This window comes from Solenopsis invicta, chromosome 2, assembly GCF_016802725.1.
Source record: "Solenopsis invicta isolate M01_SB chromosome 2, UNIL_Sinv_3.0, whole genome shotgun sequence".
Taxonomy (NCBI): Eukaryota; Metazoa; Arthropoda; class Insecta; order Hymenoptera; family Formicidae; genus Solenopsis; species Solenopsis invicta.
In genome coordinates, this window is record NC_052665.1 from 10,145,154 (window position 1) to 10,165,865 (window position 20,712).

The 20,712-nt window shown below is 32.2% G+C and overlaps 2 protein-coding genes and 1 long non-coding RNA gene across 13 annotated transcripts in view; 1 reads left to right on the forward strand and 2 right to left on the reverse strand.

The window, feature by feature from the left end:
• Positions 1 to 1,787: 1,787 nt before the first annotated feature.
• LOC105193763 (iduronate 2-sulfatase) lies at positions 1,788 to 19,708 on the forward strand. 8 transcript variants are annotated; one of them, XM_039457373.1, is made up of 13 exons: positions 1,827 to 2,198; positions 2,804 to 2,987; positions 5,212 to 5,322; positions 5,425 to 5,531; positions 6,595 to 6,772; positions 9,972 to 10,102; positions 11,593 to 11,764; positions 13,382 to 13,531; positions 15,316 to 15,453; positions 15,953 to 16,202; positions 17,108 to 17,325; positions 18,857 to 18,939; positions 19,036 to 19,708. In XM_039457373.1, exons 5-13 carry the CDS (start codon positions 6,745 to 6,747, stop codon positions 19,405 to 19,407), a joined length of 1,542 nt encoding a protein of 513 aa, XP_039313307.1. In that variant the 5' UTR covers positions 1,827 to 2,198; positions 2,804 to 2,987; positions 5,212 to 5,322; positions 5,425 to 5,531; positions 6,595 to 6,744; the 3' UTR covers positions 19,408 to 19,708. The 8 variants fall into 8 exon arrangements, with proteins under 8 accessions (XP_039313292.1, XP_039313288.1, XP_039313297.1 ...); XM_039457358.1 differs by having other exon boundaries at positions 1,788 to 2,198; positions 5,212 to 5,531; XM_039457372.1 differs by lacking the exon at positions 2,804 to 2,987.
• On the reverse strand, positions 5,344 to 6,634 carry LOC120359535. The gene is made up of 2 exons (XR_005576311.1): positions 6,542 to 6,634; positions 5,344 to 5,597 (listed from the first exon to the last, which is right to left on the reverse strand). It is a non-coding gene; the product is annotated as an uncharacterized LOC120359535 (long non-coding RNA).
• Positions 18,934 to 20,712, reverse strand: part of LOC105193767 (transcriptional regulator ATRX) — a 37,774-nt gene continuing 35,995 nt past the window's right edge. For all 4 annotated transcript variants that reach the window (XM_039457343.1, XM_039457337.1, XM_039457347.1 and 1 more), the window contains one exon: positions 18,934 to 20,386. In XM_039457343.1, the coding sequence (XP_039313277.1) occupies positions 20,285 to 20,386 (102 nt within the window). In that variant the 3' untranslated portion in view covers positions 18,934 to 20,284. The remainder of the gene's footprint in view (positions 20,387 to 20,712) is intronic.

Below are 20,712 nucleotides of genomic sequence, written 5' to 3' on the forward strand. Positions count from 1 at the left end.
TCTTCTTACTTTTCGCGCATTATTAGACCAGCAATTAGTTCTTACTTATGAATCTAACCAGTTACGTTCATCCGCTCAATGAGCAAGGCTAAGTTCCGAAATTTATCGAAAAAAGTGTCGCAACTATACTGTCCACGACTGTACTTATAGTTGCGACACTTTTTCTTAGATGCGTTTTTGAACGCGCAACTATAACGAGAGCTGAGAACACTATTGGTTCTTACTTGTGGATCCAACTAATTACGTTCGCCGCTTGATGAGCAAGGCTACATTCCAAAAACCACCAAAGAAAAAGTGTCGCAACTATAATGAACATGACTGTACTAGAGTCCTATATAAAGAGAGAAGCGACATCGAACCCCCACCACAACCTTCAGTATCCAATTGAGTCCTCCACCACCATTTTGGGACCGCTCTAATGTCATCAAACACCATTCGTATCATTCTACAAACAGCTGTGGTCACAATATGGCTGCTCGCTTAGCCAATCAAGTATCAATCAGATTACCAATCAGAGCTTCGGACATCAATGTCGCTTCTCTCTTTATATAGGACTCTAGACTGTACACCCAAAGAGTTTGATTCTGTCTATGAGGAAATTTTCCAAACTAAGAAGTCGGTATCTTTCTACATACTTACAGTTTATGATTAACGTAACAACCAATTAGCTCTAGTCGTTTCATTAATCATGAACTGCAAGTATGTAGAAAGTGGTGACTTCTCAATTTGGAAAATTTTCCTATGGACAGAATCAAAGTCCTTGGGTGTACATATATTTAATTATCTCGATTCATATTGACCTAGTTTACACCGAACACTTGACACGCATACTAACAAGTAACTTTCTATTCAATTGTTTTAATTTCGACAATTCGTATAAATGTATACGTGATATCTATATTTAATTAATTATCTTGATTCATATTGTACCAGCTTAATATACTATTCATTAAATTTATTACCGAAATTAAGGTAATTGAATAGAAAATTACTAAATATTATGCGTATCAAGTATTCGGTGTAAACAAAGCCATTGTACCAGCTTAATATAGTATTCTTTAAATTTATTGCCGAAATTACAATAATTTAATAAAAAAATTACTAGTAAGTTCATGTATCAAGTACTCAGTGTAAACTAAGCCAAAAGCTTTGTGCACGGGGGTGAAGCTAGTATCGTGATTTTTAAGGCTTGTTTTCTATTCCTGCACTAGACTGCACTGAAACGTTTCTTCTTGCTTTTACTAACTTTCAAATATATATCTATTTCATTTTAAGTGCACACTAATTTAGGGAGTTCAGGAACAGAAAACAAACGATTAGTAACACTGAAAAGTGGGGCCCACCCAAAAGTGGGAGTTAAAATGACCAATCAGAAAATGCCTTGATGAGTTGGCAAGAGTGAGCATCTGTTCTGTGTTCGAAACGCATCCAGGATCTCTAGACTGAGCGATCCTGGGTGCTTTCCAGCTACGACACAAATCGACACTGTGTAACACAGTGTCCATTAGTGTAAGAGAGAAAATTTTAGTTGTTTCACTCACACTAATGGACACTGTGTTACACAGTAGGCTTGTTTTCTATTCCTGCACTAGACTGCACTGGAACGTTCCATCTTGCTTTCACTAGCTTTCAAATATATATCTATTTCATTTTAAGTGCACACTAATTCAGAGAGTTCAGGAACAGAAAACAAACGGAGTGTCGACTTGTGTCGTAGCTGGAAAGCACCCCCTAAAGTTTTTGAGGAGTGGAAGTAATGCACAGAACATAAGAGCCTCGCACATGAAATGCATAACAGAGCATAAGCGTAGCATAAGGCTTCTGGATCAATGGAAATTTTATGTAAAGCAATATGGCGACTTTATGCTGGATGCTCATTGGTCCATCGGTCTTATGTTATGCATTTCATGTGCAAGACTTTATATACTATAAGAAATGAAAGGTATGTATTTAACATGGGAAACAAAAAGCAAAACACTGCCATCTGGTAGTGAAGTGGGAAATTAAATGTATTGTAGAAGATCTTCAGGATAGAAGACCTTTAGTCTTGTGGTCTTGTGTGTGATATATAATCTCTTTGGTTGTAAATTGGCATCTCAACGGTAACACTGAAGTTCCCATTTTGATTATTGCAGTTCAATGGTAATTGTCGAGATATCAACCACTTGGATGTTTTGAAACTTGTACAAAAGAATTAAGTTAGTTGAAACCTGATTTTTAAACTTTCTTAAAAAAAATAATTTCACAAAATTGTGTAATCTAACTTAACACAAGAAATATGTATTTTTCAAAAAAATTTATGAAATTTTCAAATTGTGTCAATTAGAAAGAGAATGTGCGCGCACACACACACACACACGCACACACACACACACACACACACACACACACACACACACACACACACACACACACACACACACACACACACACACACTTAACTTATTTTAATTTGTTGTTGACATAAACGACTGATCTATTTGTTGTAATACTATGGATCCCAAAATTTTTTAACAATAGCAATTACATTTTTACAAAAAATCTCCCCGCTTTCGACCCTAGCAGCAGGGAGTATAATGTCGGAAAACTCGTACGTCAATTGTTATCGATTTCCTCTAATAATGTCCGAGAAATTATCGGGGCACTTCTCTGTGAGTCCCTCTTCTTTACTCATTGTCAATTCTTCAGAATTTTCTTCGGTCGAGGCGTTATTCTTTTCTTCTTGCGCAGGAAGATGATGAGGAATCGGATCGAGGAGAAAATTTTTGTACGGAATTGACACTTAATTTGTATATATTTTCAGATTAACCGTGACTTTAATTTTATACAAGACGATCGAATACAGTATTAATATATACGCGACTGTGCAAGCGTTACCATAATGCGTTATCATAATTTGAAAATTTCGCACGAGTTTTCTGGCGTTATACTTTCTGCTGAAGTCGTAAACAATGAGGAAAAGGAGAAGGACGATATTTTGTAAAAATGTAAGTACTATCCCAAGCAGAACAACAAGTCAAAATGACATCAAAGTGATTCACAATTATATCAAAATGACACCAAAGTGAATCGTAATTGATCGAAAAGTGACTTTTAATGATCATTTTGCAGTCACTTTGACATCATTTTGACGTCGCGTCGTGATGACTCCCTGTTCTGCTTGGGATTATTTTAAATTTTGGAATCCATAATATTATCTTTTTACATAATCTCCCCTTGACAATATTTAATTTTGGATTTTATTGTTTTTAAAAACTTTATATAAGCTTTATGTATGTATGTTTGTTTATTACTTCAGCATTACAATATTGCCAAGAAGGAGCTTAGTTTACAAAAAAATGTCTATCCCATTCATCCGTTCATACTTCTTACATCTATTTTCTCATCTAACTTAAAACTATAACTAGTACCTACACCTATATGTTTCATTCCTTTACTATTTTTTTTTTGCACATTACATTACATTTTGTTGTACTTAGCGTAAACTAAAAATAATTTCCATTAATGTCATCATTTCGATAACTTTTCAATAATAATGCAATAATATTGTTACATTATAGAATATTGTTACAATGTATTCTCTGTATGATTATTATATTTGATTTTATACATATTACTACAATCAAAGCAATGGTGCGATTAAAATGCTTTAGTCTCCTACTATATAAGGCATTTTGTAAAACTTTATTTATTTAATTATAAATAATTAAGAGCACAAAATTATTAAACTTCGTTGATTTAATTTTAATATTGTAGCATACGAAGTAAGCACAGAAAACTAATCAGTATTGCGGAAAAGCGTCAACAAACTTTGAGAGATGCACGACTATCGATTTAATATGAACTTTTTCAGATAGGAGGATATACAGACAAATTCGACATTTAATGCGTTTTAATTTTTGTTCTTACAAAATTTTTATGTTTTGCAAAATTAATGTATTAAAGTAAGTTAAAAAATATGATTTTTTGAAAAAGGGGAATATACCGTTATACAGGGTGAGCCATTTGAATCTATCACCCCAAATATTTCCGTTTCTTTGCATTTTACAAGAAAATGTTTCAAACAAAAGTTGTATGGTTTCAAGGGGATCATAAGATGGTGTCATTAATGTGACCTTGAATAGTTGCTTGAAGGTCACGTGAACGACGCCTCCAATTTTTTAAATGGGACTACCTACTTTTTATTACATATTCTTGTAGTTTATCTTGAGACCTTTCCAAAACACTACAAGAAAGTTTATTTTCGTTGAGTACTTTTTGAGTTGTAAGTCTTGAAAGCTACGGTGTACTGTAACTTTTAAGCGTCACAACTCGGAAAGTACTTAACAAAAATAAACTTTTTTGTAGTGCTTTGGAAAAAACTCGAAATAAACTACAAAAATATGCAATAAGAGATACAATGTTAGAGTATCGGTAGTTCCCTAATTAAAGGGTATCAGTACTTCTCTAACATTCTATATTTTTTTATTGCATTTTTTTGTAGTCGATTTTGAGAGCTTTCCAAAACATTATAAATAAGTTTATTTTTGTTAAAGATTTTCACAGTTATGACGCTTGAAAGTTACAGTACAACATAACTTTGAAGCCTCACAACTCAGAAAGTACTCAACGAAAATGACTTTTCTTATAGTGTTTTGGAAAGGTCTCGAGATAAACTACAAGAATATGTAATAAAAAGTAGGTAGTCCTATTAAAAAAATTGGAGGTGTCCTTTACGTGACCTTCAAGCAACTATTCAAGGTCAAATTAATGACACCATTTTATGACCCCCTTGAAACCATACAACTTTTGTCTAAAACATTTTCTTGTAAAATGCAAGGAAACGGAAATATTTGGGGTGATAGATTCAAATCACCCTGTACAAAGTATAAAAAAACTAAAACTTTTGAAACGTTTGAAACATTTTTTCATATACTTTATAGTTTTAAAGATATGGTATTCGCTAAAAACAAAAAAATCCATTATTTTTGAAGAAATGTTTTAACCTCAAAACTTTGAGATAAGCAGATAAAAAATATATGAATCTAATATTTTTTTGATATTCTGCAACGTATCCAAAGCTTATTAAAATGGGTGAAGGATAGTTCCGACTGTTCCCTTGTGAATTATTTGAAGGAAACAATTAATAGCATTTTATCCTTTTGTTTAATAGATGTTAAAAATATATAGATATTAAAAATTATTTAATTATTTACTCTTTATTTATTAAAGTGAGGAAGAAGATTATAGATTGGAGCATTCAATCCGAAGAACTCAAACTGTTAAGCGCAAGTTTTATAAACGCGGCTCTGCTTTGCTGTGAGCTGTAATACATCAATAGTTGTACGATGTTTGTCCTGATCCAATTTAATTTTGTTACGATTATGCTGATATGTATAATAAACGTCACCGCTATGCGCCCAAACATCTTGCTGATCATCGTAGACGATCTGAGGACTACTCTGGGATGCTACGGCGACAGTAACGCATACACTCCGAATATAGACGCCCTGGCAGACAACGCCATTGTTTTCACCGAGGCATTTGCGCAGGTCTCTACTCCTTGTGAGATAATCTTGACTTTCGAGCGTTTTGTACTTCTCACTCGATGTAGGTACCTGAATAAAATAAAAATCATCATGACTTGAATATTTCTTTTGATAAAAAAATGTTTATGAAATTTTGATGAAATTTCAATGAATATGCAACAAAATTTTAACAGGTTGGAAAGAAAATAATGTTGTATTTTTAATCCGTTGTGGTTACACTGGGTCTAAATGACCCAAGGCCATATATAATTTTATATATATATATATATATATATATATATATATATAGTTTTTGACACAAAAAAAATTTCTTCACATTATTTTACTCCTTCAACATTGATTTATGTCATTTCGTGATTTTCATTACAATTACCAACTTCAATCTTCAAAATAAATATACTTTTTGAAAAGCTCGATATAATACTATTTTTTCCTTAAAAGTATACTACTTCTGGAGTAGAACCCCGGTAATAACTTTGATTTTACTCAAAAATTAGAATTTTCAGGAATTTTTTAGTACAAAATAGCACTTTTCTAAATTTTTTTTCCTCGTCATTTCAATATTAAAAAATTTAATAAAGGATACATAAACGATTTGATTACGAAGAAGAAGTCTTAAACTTCATTTTCGTAAAGGATTTGAGTCGATTTATCAAAAGGAATGCAAATGACAACTGTTTTTTTGCGTCGGGTCAACTGGACCCAGTGTAACCATTACGTTATTTTTTGGAGGTGTAACCACAACGGGTTAATTAAAATTAGAACAAATTTATTTATATTTGAAAACAATTTTAATCAATGATGTAGACGTTATTTTCTATAACTTTTGCTATTTCTTTGGCAGCTAATTAATTTCTCGTGCGTGAAATTCGAGCGTTTTCTCAGCAAAAGTTATTAAACATGATATTTGCAATTCTCCAAAGAAGCAATCTTGGTGAAAATGTTGGAAAGATTTGGATACAAATTTTGGAAAAAAAACTATTTTTTGCTCAGTTACAATTCGTTTTAATTACTTTGACGTTATTTATGTTGTTCTCCTTGGGTAAAGTGGATGATTATTTTGCAGCAAGCGTTGTGCGCACCCAGCAGGAACTCCTTTCTGACGAGTCGAAGACCGGACACTCTTCGGCTTTACGATTTTTACAGTTACTGGCGCGATGTGGCGGGCAATTATACTACGTTGCCAGAACACTTAAAGAACAATGGATATACCACAATGTCCATAGGAAAGGTGTTTCATCCAGGTAAAAAAGTTGTGTTATAGATCTTTCTTTTCTACCAGACTTGTATCCCATGTATTCGACATACTGATGTCGATCGTTGAACATACTGATTCGAGTGATTACAGAAATAATCACTTAATTTTTTTTTTAGTAAACGGTTGCCTGAAACGATTTTTACTAAAAATATTAAAAACCACTGATTTGATTCAAGTTTGCTTTCAAATCAGGAAAGTTCAAATTCAAATAGTTCAAGTGACATTTGAGACATTTTGTCTCAAATCAGCATCTATTTTGAATGCTTTATCTGCTTCCCAGATATTCTATAGACATAAGATATCCTTACCCAGGTAGAACACGAAATCGTAATAAGATCATGATGACATTAAATATAAGTCATTTTGGGAAAAATTATTATGATGTCATTCGATACACTTTTTAGGATGATTTTGTGATGAATTCGTGATATAGAAATGATTTTTAAGTGATTTTTTAACTACGTACGTAATAAAGGAAATCACGATTTTATCCCTGCCACAAATTTACTTTACATACGTATGTTTATTACCATATTAAAAATTATAAAAGTTGTATATAAGGAGAACCCTAAGCAATGCCTGTTTCAAAAAACATATTCAGAAAACTACAGGCGTTTTTTCTATAGTGTTCTAAAGTAAATTTGCGGCAGGGATACGTATGATAGCAACATAATGACAACTGTTGCCATCGGTTTGCTGTCCGCGTTTAATAGCATATTGACGGTCGGCGGGTCCCGATAGCGCACATCCCGATAGCATACAAACCACTCACAATGGCAGATGCCTAGAGATTTTCTGTAGGTTGGGTTAGATAAGTCAAGATGATTGGTTGGTGGGCTATCGGGATGTGCGCTATTGGAACCCTCCCGAGCGAGTATTCGTCTCGAGGTTACAACAATCAGCTCCTAATTAAGATTTTCATTAAAGTGTGAGCTGGTGAGTCAATCGCGGTGGCGCCTAGATATAACGCCTGTAGCCGCAATCGACTCACGAGAAAATCCCCCGCAGCGTAACTGCTTAGCAATGGCGCCAGCACTCACTTGTTTGGGTGGGGCCTTATATACATTAATTCGGCTGAATTATAGGTCTAGTTTACACCGAGCACTTGATACGCGTACTAACTCGTAACTTTCTATTAATTTATCTTACTTTCGACAATGCGTGTATACATAATACATATATTTAATTATCTCGATTCATATTGTATCAACTTAATATACTATTTTTTTAATTTATTTCCGAAATTAAGATAATTTAATAGAAAATTACTAATTAGTACGCGTATCAAGTGCTTGGTGTAAACTAGGCCATATACATTCACCAACTATAAGATTTGAATGAGGTATTCCATATTCATAACTGTATGTATTTTGAAATCAACATTCCCATATAGAAACACATTAGTCTATAATAAGCAAATCACTATAGGAATATAATGGGACGGAATTCGATAGCGCACGGTACAATAGCTCACCAATCATTTTAACTTATCTAACCCAAACAACGGAAAAACCCTAGGCATCGGCCGTTGTAAGTGGTGGTGGGCTATCGGTTCCGTGCGTTATCGGAATCCGCCCAACATAATGACGGTGTCATATCTCATCCATAGATCATAATAAAATCAGATAATTTTTATTTATAATTGTATTTTTTATTGTTTACATTATTTTAACAATATATTAAAACAATATAAGTATTTTGGAAACTATAAAGAATGATTTTGTCTATAATATACTGTAAATTTCTTTTTTATTTTTAAATCATTTTTGCGTCATTTCTTATCGATGACTTTTAAATGATAAACAAAGTCATGATGATATCCTGATGATATTATGACTTTTGTGTTCTACCTGGGTAAAAGATATAGAGATATCCCCCTTTATTTATTTATTTATTTATTTTTTTTTTTAAGTTGGGAAACGCTTTTATGGGTCCCCGGTCCTGTGGGGACAGGACGCAGGGTATGTGAGACTCTCCGACCTAGAAGTGGCCGGCATACTCACTAAAACCCAACTTTTTCCGGCGTCTGGACTCGGGACGGATTACGGGATCGAACTAGCATGCACCGCGATCCGTCCTAGCTCAAACGGGTCCTCGCCCGAGAGCAAGAACCCCCCTCCGGAGTTAACGGCCAGAACTCGATTGAAGTCGAGCCTCAGCTGCCCGAACCGGGATGCCGGGTGTGCGTCGGACCCCCGTGGAAGAGGGCCCTAGGTACGCACTCCCGCATCCCAAGCCCCAGTACGGGTCAGCCGGGCAACTACTCCGCCGCTGATTCCGCCCGAGGCGTCCCAAGTAGAACAACAATTTAAAGTGATTCACAATTGTGTCAAAATGACATCAAAATGAATCGTAATTGATTGAAAAGTGACTTTTAATGATCATTTTGCAGTCACTTTGACATTATTTTGACGTCTTGATGACTCCCTGTTCTGCTTGGAGTACCTCCTCAACAGTGGAGAGGGTAGGTCCCTCTGTCCGATCTAGTCGGCGCTGCGAGGATCCCCCCTCCCCACTGTTCCTTCTCGGCTAATATTGAGATATCCTAAGCCATCCGTTTCACATCCTTTGGATGTTCATGAGATATTCATTTATGACATTGACGAACATGTTTAACCTTAGAACGCTAGCATCTTGTTTTGTCTTCTAACGCTAAACTGGTAAAAAAATATCCCATTCTTTCTTTCTCCAGTCCTTGTCAAACCCTCAACGTATTTCCGTGATGTGCGCTTTCTACAATTTGCGCTTTCTACACAGATATATATGATCTACAGTTTAAACGCCTGTTCCGAATGGCTTAATTTTGGGGTAACTTCACAACCTGACCTGATCTAACCAATTGGTTAAATGTCAACAGTGATTGGTTATTTCTTATCAATTTTATTTAATAACAAGTGCGATTAATAACAAGTACGATTCGTCAATTCCAATAGAAAAATCAGCCGATTAAGTCAACCAGAGGTTGTGAAACTGATCATTAGAGAGGCGTTCTCATAACAAAGAGTAATTTTCAGCTAATCTCTGTTTTACTTTTCCACTGATCTTTGTATGTACAGCGAGCATACACATGAAATTTTTCATATCATCAATCTTCTATATAAAACACCTGAGTTCATTTCTAAAATCATAGTATTTTTCTTTGATGTCATTTGATATTGGAGCGAAGTTAAACATTTTATACACAGGTACAAGTTCTAATGGATCTGACGATAGTCCCTATTCATGGACCGAGAAGCCTTTTCATCCGTATACAGATCGGTATAAGAATGCTCCTGTTTGTAGAGTGCTCCCGCAATCAAAGGCGGCAACAAATCTTGTAAAGTATAAATATTTTTATGTGTCCCTGACAAAAATTTTTCATAGAATTCTTTATGTAATTTTTTAAAATTTCTCAAATCTATATAATTTTAAGACTTTAAAAAATTGTTTATATTTTTTTTATACGAATTGAAATATTTTAAGAATGCTGAAAAAAGGACCCGGCAGAATCCTTATGGAAAATGGCTTTCGACGGAATTTTCTGAAACTGTGCTATATGATAGTTCTTGATGTGTAGATCAAAAGTGTCAATAGGCACAAGGTCTGAAAAATTTATAGTTTTTGAGTTACAGTCGTTCAAAGTTGGCGATTTTGCAGTATATATAAGGCTGCAGTAGTGATCACATAAAGTGGTATATAAAGCTTTGTACATATATAATATACAGAATAGACATACAAACTAATAAGTGAACATTAATATAAGATTCATCAACATAACGAAATGTAAAAAGATGTAAAAATAAATATACATGTAACATACCTATAAATAAACATATGTATATATTATATATTATACATATAATTGTAAAAAGTTTATAAATATGTACGTATGTACATATGTAAGTAGGAAAATATATGTACAAGCATAATTATGTATGTACAAAGCTTTATATACCACTTTATGTGATCACTACTGTAGCCTTATACTGCAAAATCGCCAACTTTGAACGACAGTAACTCCAAAACTATAATTTTTCAGACCTTGTGCCCATTGACACTTTTGATCTACACATCAAGAACTATCATATAGCACAGTTTCAGAAAATTCCGTCGAAAGCCATTTTCCATAAAGATTCTGTGGGGTTCTTTACATTTTTTTTAGAATTCTTTATATATACATAAATTTCAGGGTTGGAAAGTAACACGTTATTTGTAATATCGTTACCGTTATAAGTACTTTTTCTTAATAACGACATATTTTTCTTATGGCAAATCATAGATTTTTGCATAACACATAATTTATAAAAGAATCAAGCAATGTAAACCCTTTTTCTTTTCTAGTAGACCCATTCTGTAACTACGACAGTTTGGTATTGTTACAGTGTCATTATGCAAATATTATACATATGTGATAAAAAAAGCTGCGTAACTGTAACAATACCAAATTGTCGTTAAAAGTTAAGTCTATTCTACAATAGCATAAATATAACTATCGTTTTGAATATGGAATCTAGTTTGCGAATTCACTAATATACATCGTGTATATACCCAGCGATTCTGTCCCTCAGAAAATTTTCCAAATTGAGAAGTCATTACTTTCTTACATACTCACAGTTTATGATTAATGTAACGACTAGAGCTTATTGGTCGTTACGTTAATCATAAACGGTACGTATTCATTAAGTTTTCGTAAGTTTTCATAAGTTTTCATATAAATTTAAAATATAATACTTAAAAATAATATGAGATATTATGTTTATATGAGAATTTTTTTTACCAGGGTTTATAGTCTGTATAGAACATGCTTCTAACATATCACATTTACAGATATGTCCAGTACGCGTTTCGAGCATGCCGAATAAAACGCTACCCGATTTTGAGACGTTACGGGAAGCGAGAAAATTCATACGTAAACACAGGAAAGACTTTGATCCTTTTTTTCTGGCCGTTGGCTTCCAGAAGCCTCACGTACCACTAAAATATCCTGAACGTTATCTAAGTATATTTCTATTTCTATTAATATGTACAGCGCATTTGATTTAAGTTGTAATGTCGATCTTGCAGACCGGCATTGCAGCTTTACATGTTAATAACTTTCTTGGCTTATACAAGAAGCTCTCTAAACTCATAGTACTTTCGTATATACATATATGTCATCTGTTTCTTCCAAAAGATGTTCGGATTCCTTTTCGAATGTCCCCAGGTGTCATTTTATTTTTATTGTTTACTAAGAATCTAACAGCTAATATTAATATCAAGAGCTTTCTAAAATATTATAAGTAAATTACTTTTCATTAAGTAGTTTCCGTTATAAAATTCCAAAGTTACAATATCATTGCATTATCTAAAATGTATTACGCAGAAGTTACCCAGCGAACCCCGGGAAACGGTGGGTTAATTGCGCTAACAGTCCGGGAGGTAATGACACAAATTTTCGACCAATATTGACAACGCTGATTTTCATTTATACAGTTGTTTTCAAGTTACAAATGAATAAAATAACCGCCAGCCCACGATCCCGCGCGACAAGGGGTTCCAACTGTGTCTTAAAATATTTTTTTTATTATAACGACTAAAGTATTGAAGTTAGGTAAAATATGTCTATAATCTTTATTGTAAAACTTATCACGAGCTTCATTGTTTGTTTGACCCTTTTTTTTGTAAAATGAATATTTTTTGAAATAATTAAGAAAAACTGTTTTTTTTTTCTCTAAGTATATCTCGAAAACTGTACGAGAGCGCCAATTAATTTATAAGAAAAAGTTGTTTAGTATCCTTGCCTTTATAACATGTCAAGGTCAACATGATTGGAACTGAGTCCCCTATACTGCATAATTACCCTATTTTTTTCCACATATTAATATGAGTGACTGACGCACAACATTCCGCAGTTGCCACGGCTGACAGTGTCTTTTCGACATTTCATATTGTCAATAGTAAGTATAAGAATTTTTAGCTTTGTTGATATTAACTTTTCGTTAATATTAACACTTTTTTTTTACATTGTTGAGACATTGTAGAAGTCCTCGGTTCCGCGGGATCGTGGGCTGATGATCATTTTATTCATTTGTAACACGAAAACAACTGTATAAATGAAAATCAGCTTTGTCGATATTGATCAAAAATTTGTGTCATTACCTCCCGGACTATAATTTGTGTCATTACCTCCCTCACTGATACCTGCGCGAAATTGGGCTTGCCGCGCGTCAAAGAGCCAAATCGCGCGCGCACCGATTTAACTAGCGTTAATCGCGATCGATGAATGGCACGTACCATTGCATCGGTTCATCGCAGGATCAGCGAAACCGAGGTAGTCAAAAATAAAAACATTTGAAAAAGAAATATTATTTAACTGATATAAATCTTCTTAAACAAAATAATTTTTATTCCAAAAAATTTTTTTATAATTTTATAATTCTATTACTTGAAAAAAAAACTGAATATATACATTTAAAACAAATACTCTGTATAACAAAATTAAAAACATTATTTAAGAGATCAATTTCTTTACAATAAGTTATCAATAATTTTACTAATTGAATCATATTTTCTACAATCGCAAAATAGAAGAAAGCATAATGATGAATAATATAAAGTTTGCACAAACATGATGCAGAATACCATCCTATTCGAAAGTTTAAACTACCAGAACCATACTTATGGCCGGACAACGTAAATGATGTTGCCTATAATCCTTGGACTGATCTTCGATGGAGAGAGGATATGTCAAAGTTAAGATTAAAATTTCCATGGGAAAAAGTACCAGGTATATCACATGATCTATATGTATATTTATTTTATATTTAACCTTTAACCAATCCGGAAAATTACGTTAACATACATTTTCCTGTCTGGGATACTTTTTCAACTTTGAGAAGTTATAACTTTGGTTCCAATCGATATTTTTCAACAATCTTTTGTTTCACATGAAAGTTCAAAATCTAAAAATGTAACTGCATAATCAGCATTGCCAAAACATGATTTAATTGTGAAGTTATAAAAGAAAAACCAATAAGCGAATACGGTGTTTTAAAACTAAAGAGTCATACTCTTCAAAAAAAATTATAGCATTGTCATTCCTTTTAAAAAGTATAATTATGTAACATGAAGAATATAAGGTACTTTTTGATGCATAAAAATCCACTTTCTTTAAAAAATCATATCTTTGCAACAAAAAACTTTTAAGGATTTTACAATACTACGTTTGAAAGCTAAAGAGTCATACTTTAAAAGGGGTGTTTTTACACAACAAGCGTTCGAAATATCATAAGGGGTTTTCTAGAACCTCTAATGTGTTTAAGGGTTAAAATTAATCATATTAAAAAGTTTTATGTTTTAATTATATCTCTGGGAAAAATTTTCGTAATTGTTCACTTTAGAGAAAGCAGCTCCGATTATCCGTTCTAGCCATTGTTCGTTATCCGTTAAAATTATAAAAAGATTGTAAAAATTATCTCTATAATTTATTTAATATAGCGCCTCCTACACCCAAGCATTTACTTTTTAGGCAAAGCAACGATTTAATGGATATAATCATTTATCATTGAAATCACAAATGATGCATTTACAGGAGGAAGGAGATTAGAATAAACTTTGCTTCGCGTAGAAAATCGCAAACCCATGTAGAATAATACAATCATAGATACAATCTCGTTTCGCCCCTAAGCAGGGGGCAGGGGTGTGAATCACACTTCACGTCGAAAGTCGAAAATTCATTATTAATTTCACAATATTTTATGATTATAACTTTTTAACAAATAACGCGTGACAGCTAAAACTTCTTGGAGGTCACTCAGGGGTATGACTTTGACAACATATGTCAAGATCAAGGTCACCGGAGCTACTTCCCCTAAAGTAAATAATTAGCAAAATTATAAAATTTTAAAATTTCGATGAACTTTTGATAATGGTTTGTTAAATTCTAAGTTCATTTTGGAACAAATTTTAATTGATTTTATCAAATATCAAATATTATAAAATTTTTTAGTTATTATAAAATATCACTAATTTATCATTACAAAGTATATGTACCGAGATTACAATGTATATAATATTAATACAACGCAAGCACATAATAATATACATAAAAACATTATAGCTCCTATCTACTCGCCGCGGCCATATTAAAGTCGTGACGTTATAAGCGAGAAATCGTATATAAAAGTTTTCGTCGTGGCATTTGTAAATAAAGAGGATTTGGATAAAACTAAACAACGAGATCGCTTTAAAACACTTATAAAAAATGGACCTTAGCTATTCTCTTTCCGCCTAACAATCAGTATAATAAATAGTCGTAAAAAGTACATAAAGTGAAACCTATTTAGACTGGAAAGCACACGGATAGCTGTTGAAAGGAGTGGAAAATATGTAAAATTTGAAGAAACTTTACTTGCGATCTATTTTTACTAATGGCTGGTCTCCTTAAACGCTCGAACGTTTAAAAAATTACAAGTGCAGTCATCTCTTATGGTAAAACGTGGGGACAATCATTAAGATTCACCTTGTATATTTATTTATTTATATCTCATTGATTGTTATTACTATTTTCAGAGAAGTTTGCCAAACAGATTATCCAGTCGTACTACGCAGCCGTATCCTACATCGATAATATGATCGGCAAGCTCATACATCAACTAGATGTTTCGATGATTCGAGAAAATACTATAGTAATATTAACATCTGATCATGGTATATTTAATTAATGCAATACCCTAGAAGAATGATCTTGCTTAAATAGGATCAGTAAATAAATATTATAAAAATAGTTTATTAAAATTACACTTAATATATTACATTTACAATAAAAAAACAATATTTTAATCAAATTTATATAAAAATTAGATTTAAAAAATACCAGTTAATTTGCTATAGTTATGGAAAAAATATTTAACCCATAAAATTAGAATTTTTTAATTATTTTAATCAGTGCCCAAGAAAAAATGTTTTATATATAATTATATGAAACGTATTTAATATGTATTTGAAATAAATGTTGGGTGGAACAAGTGTAAACTTTTATATAAAGCAAATGTTGCTATGAATCAACGCTGGAAGCCCGTAAAACTGTAATTTTTCATTTTTTTTCCATTTTTCTTTTTCTCTTTAAATTTGTAGATACTTTAGCAAAATTATTCTTTCCATAAATGTATACACAGTTGCAATGTATAGTTCGATATTGAATATATAGGTTGGGCACTTGGAGAACATGCTATCTGGTCTAAATACAGCAACTTTGATGTTGCCGTGCACGTACCTTTGATAATGTCAATTCCAATGATCACATTTAATAATTTCGGCGCTACAAATCATATGCAATATAATGCGCCGATTACAAGCAATAATAAGATGGAAAATAAAATCAACTCAAGGTACATATTAAATATTGGAACCAACTGCGTGGCAAACATGAGTATGGAATACGTAAGAAGCAGGATTGGGTAAATAATTTCTTTTAAACTAAATTAAATTAAAGTTAATGGATTATTAAATTAATTTTATTTACCTATGCGGGAACTTGCTGACGTATTGTTTTGTCTAGGTACATTTTTTTTATACGAATGACTTCTATTTTTTCTTTTGCAATTAAAAATAAGTAATGAATAAGAAAATAATTTCTTAATTCGTAACTCATCGTTTTTAATTATCCAAAATATTCTATGCATTGCATTTTGACATATCATCAAAAAAATTTAACTGATTTAAAAAAGAATTTAGCGATTTAAAAAAGTCATTGTTATTTTATTATTCCTATTATCATTAATAATATATAAAACTCTTATTTCAATTGTACTGTACTGAATTGTCTTCAATATTCTCTCGCGTAATCAACGCCATATGAAACAAATCCGTTTTATTGTGAAGAATCAAGCACACGGACGAATACGTATACTATGCATATAGAGACATTTTTAATTATTTTTGGAAAATGAGAATGTCAGAAGATAACTTTATAATATACCGTTGAATTTGTAATAAAATAAGCTTTAATTTAGTTATTTAAAAAATAAAAATTTTTGAAAAAAAGGATGGGTGATGGAACATTAAAAAAATAAACAAGTTCTTTTTCACTATTATAAAGTATTCTTCGACCTATTCAACTTTCATTCAGAACATTTTAGTTTAGACGGTATTTGCTTCGAAAGAAAAAACTGATTTTTTTCAAAGGGGTGTTTCGCTTCCTTAACGTGTACGATTTAGCAAGCATAAAAAAATACGTCTCTTATTTTTGTTTATATTTTAACATCCAAAGCTCATTAAAATCGGAAAGGATACTTGGTTGTGTTTCCTTGTAAGTTAGAAATCATTAACTTTTCAACTTTATTATATTTGATTTTTTAACCAGTTACCGTCAAACCCGGATAAGGAGGTATAAAAGAATTTTCTTGGAAGCACATATTCAACGAAGACATAATAAATCTAATTCACGTTCTAAAAAGCATTGTCGAGTTACAAACGCTATTGTGGAACTTGTCGATATATTTCCAACGATTGCGGACCTAGCGGGGCTTCCTATACTGATATGTCAGCCTAATAATACAAACGATCAGTTGCGTTCAACAGGTATTCTTCGTGAAAAAATTTTAATGAAATTTTGATATCTTGTTGAAGTTTATGTTTATTTCGGGATACATGTATTTTAATTAGTGATCAAAATTTCATAAAAGTTTATTGGTGTCATAAAGACTTAATCTATCGTAAAAAATTGATTTATTGAGCATCTGCACTTTTTTGTTACATTTCATTAAAAATTCATTACAATTTTAATTTTCTTTTTCATTAAATAAATGTTGATAATTTTTTTTATATTTCACCTTTTTCATTGAACTATCCTTAAAATCTATTCTTTATTAAACACACAGAATATAATATTTTTAGCAAAATTCTTTCTAAAAAAAAGGGCATGTAAAGAATAAAGTTATCGTTTGAGACTACTCAGAGCTTAATTGGTTCAGTCGTTACTGATAATCTCGTGTGCTTAGAATTCACTGAATCGTGTAAAGAGTCGTAGTCTCTCTTCGCTACGCGTTCACTTGGCGCGAAACGCGACCACGCGCCTCTTGATATCCAAGTTAGGCTGATGGAGAAAACGAGAACAGAGAACGAGACGTAACTGACGTGACGTGACGTAACGTGACGTTGGGTAAGGCAGAGAAAAGTCGTAAGGACGTAAGACGTGTTACGTTGAATGTCTCATTAAGTGCGCGAAGAGACAAGGTGAAAAAGGCTCCTGAGTACTCGTCGCGGTTATATTAAAGTCGTGATGTCAGAAGCGAGAAATTGCGTGAAATGACACGTAATTTTGTCAAACATGCCATTTATAAATAAAGCCAATTTGGATAAAACAGACTAATTAGATGATTTTAAAACACTTCTAAATATCGGTCACAACTATCTTTTTTTCGCTTAGCAGTCAGTAAATAGTCGTAAAAAGCATGCGTAAAGTGACGCCTAATCAGACAGGAAAACACACGGATAGCTATTGAAAGGAGTGAAAAATGTACTTTTATAAAATTCAAAGAAACTTTACTCGCGGTCTATTTTTACGAATTTGGTAAATACGAGACAAGTCATATTTTCACAATGAAACACATAATATCAAAATGACATGCACGACAACATCTCATCGCCAATCTGTCACGTTTCACGTGTATTAGTTGTAATTTTGTCCGCAACGGAATGTCGCTACCGTCAACACGGAGATCTTAGCTGAGGAGTCAGGAGCCTTATAGGTTATAACACTTATAACTAAATATAATATATTATCATACCATCGTCAGACGTAAGCGCTTACATCTCGCTTTCTGCCATCAGTCTTATCGCTTTTCCGCGGTGCCAATCGCTGTACTAACTTCGTGAGCGGCTGTCATCGCGGAGATCGCGTATTTTGATTATGTGTATTGAGGGGTTAATAGTGTAATATTAAATTTGTAATTTGTGTATGAAATTATATAATATTAGAAGCTCTGTAACGCGCTCCTGTTTTGTCTAGTATAATTACAATTTTATTGCATATTCATTAAAATTTCATCAAATTTCAATGAAATATCAAATTCGAAATTTTATTAAAATTTTATTAAAATTTTTCTACCAGGGCTTCTTCAAGAGAAAACGCCCAATCTTTGTAGCGAAGGTATTACACTCGTGCCGCTCATAAAAAGCATTGTGAAATGTCAGGTAAGGCATCCTTTTATTGCATTTTTAATTATACAAACGTCTTATACAAAACAAAATTATACAACATTCCCTATTTAAAATATTTGCAATGTTCAGAGCGTACCTTGGAAAAAGGCAGCATTCAGTCAATATCCAAGACCGGGAATTCAACCGACGCTTCATCCCAACAGCGATAAACCTCGTTTAAAAGAAATAAACGTAATGGGCTACACCTTGAAAACCAACAACTATCGCTATACCGTGTGGTTGCCGTTCACGCACACGACATGCAAACCAGATTGGGATGTTATCATCGCGGAAGAATTATATGATCACAGAACCGACAGGGCGGAAGATTTTAATGTAGCAGCCTCGCCGAAAATGTTAAAAACCAAAAAATATCTCAGAGCGTTGCTAAGAAATGGATGGAGAAATGCCCTTCCCACAGATGTTAAAAACATAACGCAACATTTTGCTATTACACCATGATATTACAATAAACAGCATTACATTTTTATTTTAAATATTTGAGAGATTTATCTGTCTACATATGGTGCAATTAATAAATAAATTATATATGGTTGTGTTGATATTAAAAAAAATGAACGTCAATAATTAATCATAACTTATAATCGAAAAAATATAAACAAATTTATGATGTATTTATTATCGCTATCTATTGAAATATCGTATCAAAATGCTCGAAAACACGTACTATATACAATAATTAACAATTAAAAATAAGCACAAATTGTATTCTAACAATTAAAGATTAACCATAAATTAAAGATTTTCTTTATGTGATTCTTAAAAAAAAAAAAAAAGTATTCTTACTACATTAACCCTTGTCGAAATTTAATATTGACGGTATTGGTCAGTGATTAATTAGTTATTTTGAATATTAGAAGCACTGTTGCGTTGATACAAAAATAAATAATTAATCACTAATTTAACGCATCATTAAATTTCTGTAAGGGAAGGAGTTTTATGTAAACTATATAATATTTTTTAAGATCTCTCTTTTATCTTCTAATATAAAGTACAACTTCGCTATATTTGGCGATATATGTATATGTAACACATTGGATGTCATTTATTCCGTATTGTATGCAGTATTATATAGTAAAATTTTGAACGTGCAAATGCGCAACTTATTGCATATAGATTATATAAATATAATTAATCTTAATACACACAATACTGTTAATATTTGTTATATTACATAGGAAATCAACATAAAGTATAAATAATATTTTCGTATACAGCTTTCTCTCAGTTTGTAACTAATCGAGATTTATATTGGTCTACTATCTATAATATTATCGCGAAAAATAATTCATATAAAATATTGTATTGTGTGTGAAGTTTACTCCTCCTGAATTTTACTGTTATCAATTGATGGGGCAGCTGGTATGCTACACATCCCGGTTTGACGCGTTGCACCCGTACTATTCGTAGTAGGAATCACCTATAAATTTAAATAGAGCACAAATTATATTCAGATACAGTATTTTTAATCATTGTGCAGAAAAATAAAATTGAAAGAAAAGTTTTTGCCAGAAAAATACAATAAAAAAACGATTACGATAATAAGATAGTAGTGTTCTTAATTTTATGGAAAACAAAATTGAGGTAAAAATCGCCAGTTTTTTTTTCATTTCTTTTTTGAAAAATATGGAAATATATTATGATAATGGTAGTGGATATTATTACGATAGAGCTATTAAATGAAAAAAAAATCTTAAATCATTAATGCAGAAAACAGAGTTGGGCACATTATCCAAATAATTTTTA